The 16,540-nt window shown below is 39.5% G+C and overlaps 1 protein-coding gene across 1 annotated transcript in view; it reads right to left on the minus strand.

Moving 5' to 3' along the window:
- LOC120514340 overlaps nucleotides 1–16,540 on the minus strand; it is a 36,594-nt gene that overhangs the window by 3,909 nt on the left and 16,145 nt on the right. The window contains exons 4-5 of the mRNA XM_039734661.1: nucleotides 11,045–13,316; nucleotides 2,235–2,308 (exon numbers count right to left, since the gene is read on the minus strand). Of these exons, the coding sequence (XP_039590595.1) occupies nucleotides 2,235–2,308; nucleotides 11,045–13,316 (2,346 nt within the window). The remainder of the gene's footprint in view (nucleotides 1–2,234; nucleotides 2,309–11,044; nucleotides 13,317–16,540) is intronic.

The following is a 16,540-nucleotide window of genomic DNA, read 5'->3' on the forward strand; positions in this document are numbered from 1 at the left end:
GGAAGGACAGCTGATCATCCTCGCAGTGGAAGAGCCCGGATCTCAATCCCATTGAGCACGTCTGGGACCTGTTGGATCGCAGGGTGAGGGCTGGGCCATTCCCCCAGAAATGTCCAGGAACTTGCAGGTGCCTTGGTGGAAGAGTGGGGTAACATCTCACAGCAAGAACTGACAAATCTGGTCCAGTCCATGAGGAGGAGATGCACTGCAGTACTTCAAGCAGCTGGTGGCCACACCAGATACTGACTGGTACTTTTGATTTTGAGCCTCCCTTCATTCAGGGACACATTGTGAAACATTTTAGTTTATGTCTTATGGTGTTGACTCTTTTAGTGTTCATACAAATATTTACACATTAAGTTTACTGAAAGTAAAAACAGTTGAAAGTCAGAGGACGTTTCTTTTTGCTGAGTATATATATATATATATAGATATATATAGATATAGATAGATACTGTATGGCCAAAAGTATGTGGACACCAGTCCAAGTGATCCAGCCACACATACTGTTTAAAGGGACATAAAATTCAAGCATATAGCCATGAAGTCTCCAACACTGACAGTAGAATGGGTTATACTAAAGACCCTAATGACTTTAAGCATGGCACCATCATGTAATGTCACCTTAATCACAAGTCATGACTAGAAACATCTGCTCTGCTAGGTCTGCCCTGGTGAAATCTAAGTGCTATTGTTATAAAGGGGAAGCGTCTAGGAACAAAAATGGCAAAACAGCTCGGCCATGAGGTGGTAAACCATGAAGGTTCACAGAGTTGAGCCGCCAAGTGCTGAAGCACATTGTGCAAAATAAATTGCCTATCCTCTGTTCTATCACTCTGGAATCAACATCAGAAAAAGAATTGTGCATTCAGAGCTTCATGAAATGGGTTTCCATGGCTGAGCAGCAGCACACAAGCCTAAGATTGCTATTTACAATGCCAAGCTTTGCTAGAGTGGTGTAAAGCATGCTGCCATTGGACTCTGGAGCAAATGTGCTCTGGACTGATGAACAACTCTTCACTATCTGGTAGTCTGACAGACTAATCTGGGTTTGGAGGATACCAGGAGAGCCTTACTTTGTGGACTGCATAGTGCCTTACTGTAAAGTGTGGTAGAGGAGGGGTGATGGTTTGAGGTGGTTTTTAAGGGTTTTAGTGAAGGGTACTGTTACTGCTACAGCATACGACGACATTTTGAACAATTGTGGTGTGTTTCTAACTTTGTGACAGAAGTTTGGGGATCAGCTTTTTCTGTTCTAGCATGATTGTGTCCCTGTCCACAAAGCCGAGTGTGTAAACACATGAAGGAACTCAAATGTCCTGCACAGATCTCTGATCTCAAAAACACTTCTGGAATTCCAGTTTTGTCCTAATCTTTTTGTCCAAAATCGGTACTTGGCTTTACAAATACTCTTTTAGTTGAATGGGCACTAATTCCCACAGACACACTCCAAAATCTTGTTGAAAGAAAAGTGGAGGCCTTTGTGGCTTTGGGGAATTTGGGGGGCAACTCCATATTAATGCCCATGGTTTTGGAATGGGATGTGCAACAAACGGATAGGTGTGTGATGGTTGGCCATAAAGTGTATACATGCATGAGGCACAAACCAAACGTACAATAATATTTACAATGCCTGTCACTGCACTGCACCCTCCCAAACATGCACACTTCTAAAACTGTAAAATAATTTGCAACACAATTAAGACCGTAGACAATTGGAACCGTGATATGAATATCAAAGCAAGTCCCAATGACAGTTTGAACTGTCCCAAGTGAAGTAATTAAATGCTGGAAATAGGAGAAGCTGACAGCTAAGTAACAAATACACCTGAAAAATATCCTGAATTTCCTTGGTCCGTTTTCGTCTTCCTTTTCCTTTTCTGAAATACTGATGAATTATAAGACCTGAATGAAGCTACCAGGATGGCAGACAATGATAGGAACGTCTCTCACTGAACTGCTACTGCTGCTGATCGACTTGCATCATTCTTCTTCAGAACTGCCGCTTTTAAAGCTTACTTGCGGGACTGAACAGAACTGTCAGACGCCCAGTTTGAGAAATCCCTTATAGGAGCAGTTATCAGAAACACAAACTGACAACAAGGGGTGCAATGTAAACAATGAAACAAATAAAAAAAATTAAACAAGTAAACAATGACAGACATACAGATGCAGATTACAATAGGTCTTACCAGGAAAGAACCAAAGCAGCGTGCGTACTTTAATTATCTTACCTTTGACTGCTCCGCCGTCTTATAAGAAGATTTCATTGGAGACGAAGGAGATGATTTACATCGTATTGGAATTTCTGAAAACAGAAGATGCAACAGTTACATCCAAATAGCTGACTTCCTTAATTTTGTGAGCCCACTGTTTCCAATAAAAGGTCAGTCAATCAGCTCTTGTTTTATAAAGTACCCTTCATAGAGCACTCAACAGCAAGACGCCTTATACAGAAAACATAAGCACAATTCAGAGTAAAAGCGTAACGAGAGGGAATGACACCCAGCAGCACTGGACGCAGGTCAAGCATCACCCCGGCATGAGACGTCCAGGGGCTTCATTAATAAAACTTTGAGCGACTTCCATGTGAAAATGCGCAAACGCCAAAATAAGGAAAATAATTGTATTTCTAAAACCTGTCGCATGCACGTCTCCGAGTATTCACCTTTTCTAAACCACCGTATTCTTAACTTTCAGTTGATGAACGCGCCTCAAACAATTTCCAGCCTAGAACCATATATGAACCATGTTAATCAAACTCATGGATATGCAATCACGATAATCCCCCTGTGGAAACTGCCTTATCGCATGCTGTAGTGCGAGACAGAAGTTCTCATCTGTAAAATGTAAAAGAAGTTTTATTTATTGTCAGAAACATGTGCAAATACATTAAATGACAACATATTATTGCTGCTGTAAATGCCATGAGCTCCAGCCACACTATGCCTGCCATAAAAGAAAAAGGTCAGATGTCTGTAGACCAGTGCTTCCCGATTGGGGGTGGGTGCGAGCAACTGTTGCTGGGGGTGCCAGAATCCGTCAAGGAAGAAAAATGAAAAACATTATTTGTACAAAATCTTAATTTATCTATCCACTCCTAAATAATTAAATGGGCAGACTATTTCGTATCAGTGCAATACGCTGCTTGTTAAAACGGATGACTTCCGCTCTTACGTGCACTTAGTGCTGCGTGGGTATTATGAACTATCGTATCTGTTCAAGTTCTATTTAAATTTTAAATATAAGTAAGTTTTATTTAGTCGACAGAAATATCTTTGGTAGGAATGTAAGTTGAATTTTCTGGTCATCATTGTTTTTCTTCACCATAGAAATTTAAAGACTAAATTCAACTTACATTCCTACCAAAGATATTTCTGTCGACAAAATAGAACCTACTTATATCCAAATAGAACTTGAAAAGATATATTTTTTTCTGACCGCACATTTTAGATCGACTTGACGCGCACTACATCGAGCCCGCGTGCTGTTGTGCTGTCGCCTGCCTGCCTCAATAAGTCACCGTCGCTTCGCTCTTACTTTTTTTTCATTTAATCATGGCTAGTCGCGAAAAAATTAGAAAATGGAATTAGGATTACACTGAGTATGGCTTTACCAAAACAATTATTGATGGCAAATAAAGTATCCATTATTCATAAAGCTTCAATTGGTGATCTGTTTTTCTGCGTTAACCTCATATTTTTCATACTTCTTCTCAAACCAAGGGGGTGTGAAACCGGCCTCGTCCATCACAGGGGGTGCGAGGGTAAAATGAATCGGGAAGCGCTGCTGTAGACGTAGCGGATCGATATAGTCACCGGCAGTGTTCATGTAACGGGAGGAGGAAAACATCTCTATGGTATGTGATTTTGCTCTGAGAAAAACATCTGTAATTGGAAATGCCATTTTATACCTCATTATGCAGGACAGTCATGACAATTGCCAGTCTTATTTTGGCATCAGGTGACTTGTATGTTAATAAAATGTCACTGCTGACAGTATTGCTTCTTTCTCACTCTGTGCCCTTATTGCAATATAAATGTATTAAAGCTCTGATTACGTTAACCGGACAGTGGTGCAAATTGCTATCATATGTGATGTAATGACATGTTATAATGTATGTGCTCACACGGCATAGGAAAACTGGATGTACAGTAGTGCCTCCTCTGGCCCATAATGGCTTATAGCACAGTGTGTAAGACGAAATGAAGCTCTCCTGGGATATTCCCTACCTGTCGGCCAGTTGTCTGAGAAGTGACGATTGGTAGTCTAAAGTGACAAAAAAAGTTCTACAGTAGAAAATACACAGTATTGGTGCTATTAAAAGGTAACTAAAATATTCCTATCATATGCATCACTTTTGAGGTGTCATACGTTTGTCATGAGAATGCACTTTATAATAATATCTCAGAGATATGACTTATTATGCGTGCGAGAGTTCATTTAGCTGGTTTTGCTTAATTTCCCTACTTGATCAAGGGTGTTGTTAGAAATAAGCACATTAGAATATCAGCTCAGGTTGGACTGTTTGGAGACAAAGCCAGACAGGGGAGATTGCGTTGGTTTGGTTTGGACATGTGCAGAGGTGAGATGCTGAGTATATTAGAAGGATGTTAAGGATGGAGCCGCCAGGCAAGACGAAGGCCCAAGAGGAGGTTTATGGATGTGGTCAGAAAACACATGCAGGTGGTGGGCATAGAGGACAAGAGGATATGGAAAAAGATGATCAGCTGTGACGACCCTTAACGGGAGCAGCCGAGTGAAGACGAAGATGATCAAGGGCATCGTCATTTTGCAGTTTCTCCCGAAATGTTGTGTACACATGGGTCACATTTGCCGTCAATATACGCACGTTCCACCATCACATTTCCCGATATTTGCTTATGAAATTGCGTACGCATATTTTGAGCCTCTTTTTGCGCTTGCGCAAGCTTTGTAAATGAGACCCCAAGCATGTAGCTACTTTTCTGTAGCACATCTGCAATTTAGCAGCACCTTATGTAAGACACACCAGCAACATGACATATCTAAATAAAATAAAATATGATGCAAATGGAGGTTTTCGTAGCTGGATCTGACATCAGGGTGATTTGGGAGCTGTTGTGGAAAACACTTCACAGTAAAAAAAGAAGAGCCTAGTGCAGTTCTTCCCAGACTCGGTCCTGGGGACCCACTGTGGCTGCAGGATGGATAGATGGATAGATAGATAGTTATAACTGATAGATAGATAGATAGAAAGGCACTATAACTGATAGATAGATAATCTCTGCAACTTCTTTTCCAACTTGGGCAATCCTTTCGAAATGTTCTCCCTGCAGGATAACTTCTGAATCCCAATCATCATTAAACCTCATATATTCTGTTTTCTTCCTATTTATTGTCAACTATCTATCTTCCAAAGCCCTTCTCCTTTCTTCCAACTTCCTCTCCACATCCTCTTTTCTGGTACTACACACAAAACACAGTGTCATCATCAACCAGCATGAATCAGTGGGATTGGTCTTTTATTCCATGACTCAACACATCCATAACCAAATCAAAGAGATAAGGACTCCAACACTGCTTTGAACCTGAGTCCTCACTCCCACATGCATATCCTGGTATTCAATGTAACAGACTAAAGAACAATAAAGCAAGGTGTAGTTAACGTGAAGTTTTTTTCCTACTTCTATCCCTGTACCTGATTTATTATTTACATATGTCATTTCTGTAATGTGCGAGTATATGCGTGTGCTGAGTGAGAGTGAGTTTAGTGTGGGGTATTGAGCTTCATCACTCTGGAGGTTGTGGGGGGTCTTAATCCAGACTTGGAGGTTGTCAAGTGAAAAGACTTCCTGTTGAAATACATTTAGAAAAGGGCTATAAACATTAAGGTGAAAAGTAAATGTGGCAGCAAATACCGTATATACTCGCGGATAAGTTCTCCCACGAATAAGTCAGGACTTGATTTCACTGCATATATTCTGGTATTTTATAATGTTGGTCATATAAGTTGAATGTGGAAAACTCACGCTGTTGGGATTATGATATGCTAATGCCCACCTAAGAGAGTAATCACGGAGCACACTGCCTTTTTCTCTATGTGGGTGCGGCAATACGCTGTATCAGCGCATACTTCTAACCTCTCTCTCTATTGTGCCTATATATGTGACCACATAGTAATACCCAATCTATTTTGAAGCAACGTTTGCACTAATTTGTTTTTTGTATCTCACACCTTCATACATCTTGTAAGAGCATCCCTTATTTACAATGGAGAGTTAGATCAGAAGAAAATATGAAGCTGGTTTTAAACGTCGTTGAAGTGGCAAAATAAATTGGTAATTGCACTGCTGCAACAAAATTCAATGTGTCTGAGAAACTGAAGCGAGATTGGAGGAGGAAAAAAGATATAAAAAAAAATTAAGTGTATTTTTGAACGGGCATATAAGTCGGGGTCTGATTTTATGATCGATTTTTCTGGTTTCAAGACCCGACTTATAATACGTGAGTATATACGGTAATGAAGAGTCACTGCTTAACAGTGAACACCAAGAATTTCAGCTAAACTGCAATGTAGAAGATGCCAAGATCTGGATGGACACACCACCTTTATAAAAGCCCCAAAACGTTCTCTGCCCACATTACAGTTCAGCTTATATTTTCACAGCCGGCATCTGAAATGATTTGTTTGGAAACTGTGGTTGGACTTCTGAGGGCCTAATTCTGAAGTGTCGTGGTGTACATTTCCTGTCTAACTCCTTATTATCAGGTAATTTTGTCTTGTTCAGATCTGAAAGAGTCATAAAACTGAAAAAAACCTTAACTTCCAGCCTTATAATAAACTTACAATAAAGTGATGCTCAACTTTTTACAACTAAATATTATACTCGGAAAAATTTGTCTGCATGGAGTTATCGCTGTCCAATGTTTCCAGGACTCTTATCCCAATCTGTATTGAATTTTAACTCCCCCACCAGACTGCCTGGATTATTTTTCTCTGGGAATGTTTTTCCTCTTACATGCCAAAGACTTGGATGTTGTTTTAGCTGGTGATGCTGAACTAGCCAAATGTGCAGCAGTATGCCCTGTCAAAGACTAGCACTCTGAGCACTGAGAGTTTCTGAGATGACTTCCAACCCCCCATCACTGGACTGGATTAAGTGGATTTGAAAATGGATGGATTACTGAATATCTGCCAACATGCTCCTTTTGTGGCACCTTCTCGCAGGTAAAATAACTCTGATTGTGAGGACAGGCACAGAACACAAAAAGGGCTCCTTTTTCTTAGATGATCAAGTACTTTTATGTTAAAATTCTTCATGTCGGAGAACACTTTTACAGCCTCAGTGTAAACCAATCTAAACCAAGTGAATTATCCTGCATTATGTCTGTTATGTGACTGAACTACAATAATATTCACATATGCTCTTCTTCGAAAGGTCTCAATTTAATGAAACAGCTGCTATGTTGCTGAGATATAAAAGTCCTGCAAATTAGTCTGACCTTGTACAGTGTTCTCTTTGGTAATGGCCGTGAGCTAAAATAGATATGGCCTTTGAAAAGAAGTGAGATAGAAGAGGAAGGAAAGCTCAAAGCCTCACTTCATTTACACTGCCTCTTTGTTTGCATTTCCTTTGTCTATTCTTTTTTTTATATAAGCACCGCATCTGTGTGGGTTTCCTCCGGGTGCTCCAGTTTCCTTCCATAGAGACATGCAGGTTGGGTGAAGTGGCGATGGTAAATTGGCCCAAGTGTGTGCTTGGTGTGTGTGTGTGTGCCCGGAGATGGACCCTGTCCAGATACCTTGCACCCTGTGCTTGCTGCGATAAGCGCCATAAGCGCCAGCAGACCCCCGTAACCTTGCTCAGGACAAAGCGGGTTAGAAGATGACTGACTTAAGCAGTTTTATCACATCCACAAAACTTCTATTGACTGAAATATGCAGGGAGTCATGAATTTTTTATATAAAATGATCCATGTGATACTTTATCTATGAATATAATCATACAAGCAATAGGAATCCTTTACAAATTATTTATGTTAATGCTATTCACAGGCAGCCATCAAATAATTTGAATGTCTTTTATGCCCAGTTGCACATGGGTGCTTGGGGAGCACTTAAACAGCATTACTGAGGTAATAATACAGGGCAGGGATGACAGTGAGCACTAAATACCTCTTCTCTCTTCCCCACAGAACACAGGACAAGTCCTGGGATGGGCCGTAATGTCACTTCTGGTATGCTTCTGGAGCATCCATCCCTTATATTCCCATTTGGCCAGGTCTAGAGTGACCAACGTCATCTTCCAAAGAGATACACGCTGAACTCCAAGGCCAAGGTCCATCAGTGTCTGATAGCACCCTCCATCCCTTCTTGAGTGACAGTGTGCTCAATTGAGGCCCCCCAAATTTACTAAAATGCATATTTACAAGCTTCTGAGAGAATGTCTTTTGGACAGATGAGACAAAACCGGCACTTTTTGGCAGGTCACTATGTCCATATATATAATACTCTTTAAAAAACACGCTTATATTAAGTTAAAAAGTGTACTAAAAAGTAAAAAATAAGTCTCTCATACATCACTCGTACATACATACATCAATTAACATTCAAAAACACTTCTTACAATCTTAGCAAAAGCGCCCACACTTTTATTTTAGGAGTGATATATGAGAGACATATATTTTACTTTTTAGTACACTTTTTAACTTAATATAAGCATAGTTTTTAAAAAGTATTTTTTATACATATATTATTTTCAACTTTTTAGTCTTGGGTTTGTTTTAGTATAAATTTTGTAATCAATATCTTAACACTTCAATATTTCTATCCATTTCTAGCGCCATCTATTGGTGAAATCTTATATTTCATATGAAAATGTAATTTCTTGATTAACATGGATTCATTGATCACTTAGTGAAACTGATTATTGATTCATGTATTGTCATCGGAAGTGAGTAAGTGTGCAAAATTTTAAGTCATTTGGACAATAGAAAGTGGGTTAAATATCAATTACAAGATTTGTATCAGACAACAAACAGGTGAAGTTAAAATACTGTAAGCGTAGTAATAATAATAATGCCTTACAGTAACTACTGTAAAACTTTGAGGAAACTCAGTTATGTTTTGGGGCTGCTTTGCTGTATCTGGCACATGGTGCCTTGAGCCTGTGCAGGGAACAATAAAATCTCTAAACTATCAAGACATTAAGGAGAGAAACGTACTGCCCAGTGCAAAAAGGTTCAGTCTCAGTCACAATTTATGAATTTTCCAAAAGGAAACAAACCCAAAACACCCAGCTAAAAGTACACAAAAATGGCCAAGAACAAAACCTTGAACTTTTCTGAAGGGGCCTTCTATGAGCCCTCATTTGAATCCTATTTAATATCTATGGAAAGAACTGAAACATGCAGTCTGAAGAAGGTCCCCTTCAAACCTGACGCAGCTGCAGCAGTTTGCTCAGGAAGAGTGGGCCAGACTACCTGTTGGCAGGTGCAAATGTCTCATTGAGAGCTCCAGGAATCCCTTATTTGCAGTGATTGCCTCTAAAGGTTGTGCAACAAAATATAAGATTAAGGGTCCCATCACTTTCGTCCATGCCATTTTTCATTTGTGTTATTACTTGAAATATTCTGTTGAATCAAAACTCCAAAAGCAAAGTCAGTGATGGGTGCCTATTATCTTTGTTAGATTCTAATTATTCGAGTAACAATTGTGGTTTCTTCTTTACCAACAAATTTGTCCATGTACTTTGTCAGCTGTCAAATAACTACATGCAGTAACTACTAAGTCTTAATTTTCTCCAAAAGGGACACATCAGAGCAATGAAAGCGTTCATCCGTCCAATTCACACCGACTCTGACCCAGTAGCTTCAGAAATTTAAGGCCATGATACATTACACCCTGCCCCTGATCTTTTTCTTGATCATACATTACATTAATAGTGGTAAGACCCTGACCTTTATGTTAATCAGATATAATTTAGCCTGTGATTAATGTTACACCAAAACTTTATATAAGAAGAACTCCAAGGGGGCACACCCCTTGCTCTTCAATGATATATATTGGCAAGATGCACACAAAACTCCCAGCCCTGCCCCAACTTTCCCCCGCTGTCTTGAAACAAGGAGAAAAGTTAAAAATCACAGAGTGAGCCAAGACCCTGATATCTGCAAATCCTAGAAACACCCTTCTCCATCTCCATTTTGTATTTAAACGCAAGCAGTAGTCTTCATAGATTTCAAACAATCTTTCGCAGTAATTTATCACCATTTCATCATTCACGTTTTAAGGTAAAGTGCATTGCTGCTGATTTTATTTTTCTTTTGAGTCTGTATTTTCTGTTTAGTAAGTGACCTAAGCTTCTTGATTACAATAATTCTATTCCTTCCATAGTGTGTTTATCTTACATTAACATTTATACATGTCTTAAATATCTATGAATCTATAAAGGAAGTTGAAAGTGTGAGGAAGTCAAACATACAACCATATTAGGTTTTGTATGAGCACAGATTATTAATAGTAATACAAAATATCATTTAGTTAAGTAAAGAATAAGAAAATTGTAGTAGTGTGTATTCTTTATTTCTTCACTGTTTATGGGAACTGAGTGTTAAAAAGAAGATTAATTTGGGTACTCACAACAGCTCCATTTCAACTGAAATATATCCACTCCATCAAAATTTCAGACCCACCCCCCTACATATTTTTCAATGGCACCAGCCCAGAGGGCAGGTTTTTTAATCCTAGTAAATGAATCACTGCCTATAATAAACAACAAGTACCCATAACTCAGGTGCCTGGCGCACTGAATGGCTGTACATTTTGTGCCACCATCATAAGCAAGCAGCACCTTTGTGTTAAAGATCCTCCATAAATAATCCCAGTCCTGTGACTGATCCACAATGAAATGCAATTTAGTGAATAGACAGTAATGCCAAAATCCTGAGTACTGAGTCTGCCATAATGTGGAAACCCAATGAAAAGGACTTATCTCATTTGAGGGTCAGAGCCTGTACCTGGAACATCAGGTTATTGAGCAGTAACCTTCAACGTGCTTACCTGTTTTGTCCAGAGACACGATATCCAGTGTGTTAGGAGACACTAAAATGGTGCTGTATGATGACCTGTCTTGAGCATAGAGACTAGCCCGTTGCCTCTGCAGTTCCTCCTCTCTTTGTTTGGCTATTTTAATCTCTTGGTCAACTAAAGATAGCGAACTTCTGGATTTGAGTTTGAAGAATGGATTACTCTGGAAGGTACTGCTGCAGCTTTCCTGGGATAAAGAGTTGATAGAAAACTCAGATGCGCTGCGTATAATCAAATTAGATGTTTCCAAGATGATAACATTAGCTGTCTCTGGGGGCCACTCCCTTTGTTTTTCACACTTTTGGGGAACCATTAGTTCCTTCATGCTGTTCCTTGGGGATTTCAGAAAGGTATCCTGTTCCAAAATAATAACATTATCAGCAGATATCTCGTGATAGAAAGGAGCTTTTGGAATGGTGTCAGTCTTTTCTGCTGACACTGTGCTAATCTCTTGCAAATTACAGTTTTGGTTTTGTCCTCTGGCAGATTCCTTTATCTCCCCAGTTTCCTGGACCTTTACTCGTTCACACTTGATCAGAGCTCGTGCTTTAAGTGTAAGCTCCTCTTCCGTATTGGGTAGCATCACTGGATGATGAGAGACCAGCTTATGGGTTCCTCTTACATTGCCACATCCCTGAGGAAAATTTGAATGTTTTGCTTTAAATTCTGCATAGTCACTCATTGGTGTGGATTTCAAGATGGTCCTTTCATGTCTCAAGATCTCTTCTTGCTCTAAGGCTTCACGCATTTCTTTATTAATGGGAGTTTCTCTGCAAGATGTTGGCGACACTGCCCCTCTGCTGAAGGTCAAACTGCTATATAATCTTCCAGTGCTATGAACACAGTTTAGCTGTAGATTTGTAAGGTCAGCTGGGGGTGAGTCGGATTCTTTATTTTGAGATCTGAAGCACAAACAATCTGTTGAATAAGGACTGAAGTGGATATGGTGCTGGTCATTTAAGCTTACATGCTCAATGGATGTCTCTATAGCCGCAGTTTTGCAGTCCCTTCTAAGTTCCTCCACTTGTGATTTGCAAGGCTGGTGTTTTGCTGCAAAGGCTTTTAGGTTTGGACCTTTCTGGGGTGCAATACCGGCACGATTGCTGCTCTGGGTTTTTGTGAGCTGCTCCATCAAGAGCCACTGTTTTCGTGCAAATTGAAAGTCAACATGTTTAGTGTCAACATTTGCATTTGTGGACTCTTCAATAACACAGTAATCTTTGGGGATCTTCTTGCAAGGGTTCCGCATCGTTTTTGATGGTGTAGGGTGGTGATCGTCCAACACTGCAGAAAATTTGTCTGTTGCATTGATTTGTTCCCCTACCAGAGAATCTTGATGGGACGTATGCACTTGTAGAACATGGAGGGCATTTTCATTTTTATCATTCAATGGACCATGGGGGTTGGGATGTGCTTCACCTATATCTCTCTGGTCATTTTTGGTATCACTTTCACTGATGCCTTCTTTATGTTGATGAGCTTTAATTATGTTCTTGTGAGAGTCAAACACATTTTCATTTTTCAATAGAAATGTACTGTTTGGTGTTACTCCCACTTGAAAAGCTAATCTTTCACTTTGCACAACTTCACACAAATTAGTCTTTGACGCATCCCTCCTGGATGTATTTGATGGTTGCTGCTTTTCAGTGTCACATCTCATTTTGGATTCTTCAGTCACAATGTGGATAGCAGTTATTACACAATCACTGTCTTCCACAGGTTGGCAGGTTTCAGTAACCTGAACAATTAATGGTGGAGCTGCTGATGCAGGATGAGTTTCATAAATGCTTTCAGCACTGGAGATGCTAGCTGACTCTGAAGAGGACACAGAGTCATTTTCCTGAACCTCATCTAAATCCAACTCTGCATAAAAAGCTGCTTCTTCCAGGGTCACTTCTGTCAATTCTTTAGTTGTACTCTCATGGCCTTCGGGTGTGTACACCACAGTGTGAGAAGCTTTGTTGAGGGCATCTTTGTTAATATCTGAGTTTTTCTTTTCTCCTTTGCGCAGCTCAGTGTGGTAATGATCTTGTTGGCTTTCCTCCAGTATGCAATTACCTTCTGGGCTTCCAGCATCTACAGGATCCGGGTGTTCATCCAGCTCTGTTGTCCCACTGAATGCTTGGTTGGTTTCCATGGCAACTGTGTCAGGGAAATATTTTTGTTCTTGTTCTTTTAGCAGGCTGGCACTGGCTGCTTGCTTTACTTCATTTCTAGAATTCTGATCTGTTCCAAAGACTCGGCTCTAAAGACAAATAAATTAGAAAATTACAAAAAAGTCAGGTAATATAGTACCTTACATTGTGTATGTTCAGTAATTTGCTTGCTCCACATATATCTCAGATCCATGTTTCAAAACCTTAAATCATAAATATTTACTTTTTAGTAACACTATGTAATGTGCAGGTTTTATTGTTCACTGACAAGCTGTAAAATTAACTATTTTAAAACATGCTGTTTATAGCAAACATGCTGGCATTATTAATGTGGATTACCACACTGTCTTCCAAAATATGGATCCCACTCACAAGGAAGCTTGAGCTCTGCTTGAGGCAACAACCATAATGTCTCCCATTTCACTAGTCTTGTGCACTTTAATTTAACCATCATTCGTGGCTTAGGTTCCTTTTTGAGGGTTTCTGTATACAGTAGTAGTTGAAGTAGTCATATTGTCATACCAAGTGCAGTGAAATTCTTATTTACATATCCAACCAATATGCAACACATTGCCACTCCCAAGCTCCATGATAAACAAGAATGATGTGGACCAATTTCTTTGTGCCTTTAGACCTTATTAAAAAAGTGCTGTATTCCTCCTGAAAAGCATTTAAATGAAAAGCAGCTGTACCATGTGCACCTTCACACCTTTGATATGTCATCGAGTAAATCAAAGTATGAAAAGAGATCAAATGTTGTGTTTATTCTACAAAGATATTCTAAAATGGCCAAGACACATTTGTTGATACCCCTAAAAAAGATCACAAAAAATGTGATTAGGGTGATTTTTTAGACTAGCTGTTTTCTTTAAATCCCACAAGTCTCCAATCATGAAATCAGCCATTCAGCCTATTTAAATGGAGAAAGGTAGCCACCCTGAAGTTCGGTGAACATGGACCAAAGATAGCAAAGGAGAGAGTTGTCTAAGGAGTTCAGAAAGAAAATTATTGACAAGCAATTTGAAGACAAAGCACTACAAGACCATCTCCAAGAAGCCTGATGTTTCTGTGACAATTGCAAATATTATTGGGAAGTTTAAGATCCATGGGACTGTAGTCAGTGTTCCTGGATGTGGTCCCAAGAGAAAAATCAACCCCAGAATAGTGAGTGAGAGCCAATCTTAGAAAGTTAAAGCTTTAAGTTAAATTCATATTAGTGTCTGCTTAGTTATAGTCATAGACCATGGTATAGCTTTTAACCCCCTGTAAGTTAATATGTGATAGAACTTTCTTGCTATACTTTAGCAAGAAAGTTCTATCTCATATTAACTTATAGGGGGTACAAGGCTATACCATTACCTATGACTAAGCAGGCACTAATATGAATTTAACTTAAAGCATTAATTTCTAAGATTGGCTCTTACAGTGAGAATGGTAGACAAAACGTTAAAAGACAACTTCCAAAGAGATACAAGGTGAACTCCAAGGTTGAGGTCCATCAGTGTCTGATCACACCATCCTTCACTTTTTGAGTGACAGTGGGCTCAATGGAAGAAGACCCAGGGGGACCCCACATACAAAAGTCAGACTAGAATTTGCTAAAATGAATACTGATAAGATACACAGTGCATCTGGGCCATTGTCCTTTGGACATAGGAGGCAAAACTGAAGCTTTTTGGCAAGTCACATCAGCTCTATTTCCACAAATGAAAAAAAGAAGCTTTTTAATAAAAAAAGAACACTATACTGTACCTACTGTGAAACTTGGAGGAGGCTCAGTAATGTTTTGGGGCTGCTTTGCTGCATCTGGCCTGTGGTGCCTTTAGTCTGTGCAGGTAACAATGAAATCTCAAAACTATCAATTAAGGAGAGAAACGTACTGCCCAGAGACAGAACGATCTGTCTCAGTCGCAAGTCATACATCTTCCAACAGGATACGGATGATCCAGAATGGCCTTCTATGAGACCTGAGAATGCCATCAACATCTATGGAAAGAACTGAAACATGCAGTCTGGAGAAGCTACCATTCAAACCTGATGCAGGAAAAGCAGTTTGCTCAGGAAGAGTGGACCAAACTATCTGTTGACAGGTGCAGAACTCTCATTGAGAGCTCTAGGAATCGTTTGTTTGCGGTGATTGCAAACTCTAAAGTTGTGCAGCAAAATATTAATTTAAATGTCCCATCACTCTTGAGCAAGTCATATTCAGTTGTGTTATTATTCGAAAAATTCTGCGAAATCAAAACTCTGATACAATCTGATTTTTGTTGAATATGGAATAAACAGTAATATGTGCCAAAAACTTTGTCAGTTTCAAGGTATTCTAGTGACAATTGTAGGTTCTTCTTTTTTCATGGAGGAGTACCAACAAGTTTGTCCATGTCTGTACAAGGGTGGGGGTCAAGAATTCCCAGAATTGTTAAATCTTTATTATTCAAATTAGTCAACACTCCCTTTAGATGCAATACAATTTTCCCTGTGATTCTTCCATTCCTAGAAACATTTCTTTAGCTCTCTTTTGTTACCAAGTCTAGTACTTCCGGAGACTTTCCCGTATTTCTAACATAGTAGCAAATCGTCTTCCTTCAGTCTCAGTTTTAATTTCGGGAACAAAAACATATCACAGGGAGCGTGATCTAGTCAATGCAGGTTGTGCAAAGCAGCAACCACAACATTTTTGGTCAAAAACTTTTTGACTGACAACGCGGTGTATGCAGGTTGGCTGCCATGGAACAGCATCGTGTGCAGGAGATCTGTCACAGTGCAAAAATGAAACTTTGCGTGTGGCACTGCTCTGGTCACTTTTTACCAGTACTTTTGGGCAGAACTGTGTAATGTCACGGACTACCAGTGCATGCAAAGGGGAACTTTCTATTAACAATTTCTAATAGAGAACAACGTGATCATTGTCGACTTAATGTTCGATATCACCTGACGTGCTTTTTTGCGGAAGTCACGCACACAACTGTAGAGTAAATGTGAGAAATGCACAACTCGATCAACTCGGCACAATTCAGCTTGGCCGACTGATTAACAAAATTGTAGACAAGCAAAACCTACCGGCATAGATGATAATATGTAGAAAAAAATCTGAAATCTTTAATGTATGGCTACTTAACAGATTTAGAAACCCGAGAATCAGCTTCCGTCATTGTACGCAGCGAGAGTCCTTTTAAAATAATTCATTATTGGTGTTTTGCAAATCTGTTATCTATTTATCGATGTTTGTGGAAATTGTTACGGATCTAAATAAATAAATAAAGGTTCTTTCTGGAACCTTCATATGGATGAGTCTTTTGGGAACCAAAAATGT

The sequence above is a fragment of the Polypterus senegalus genome, chromosome 14 (genome assembly GCF_016835505.1).
Source record: "Polypterus senegalus isolate Bchr_013 chromosome 14, ASM1683550v1, whole genome shotgun sequence".
Lineage (NCBI taxonomy): Eukaryota > Metazoa > Chordata > Cladistia > Polypteriformes > Polypteridae > Polypterus > Polypterus senegalus.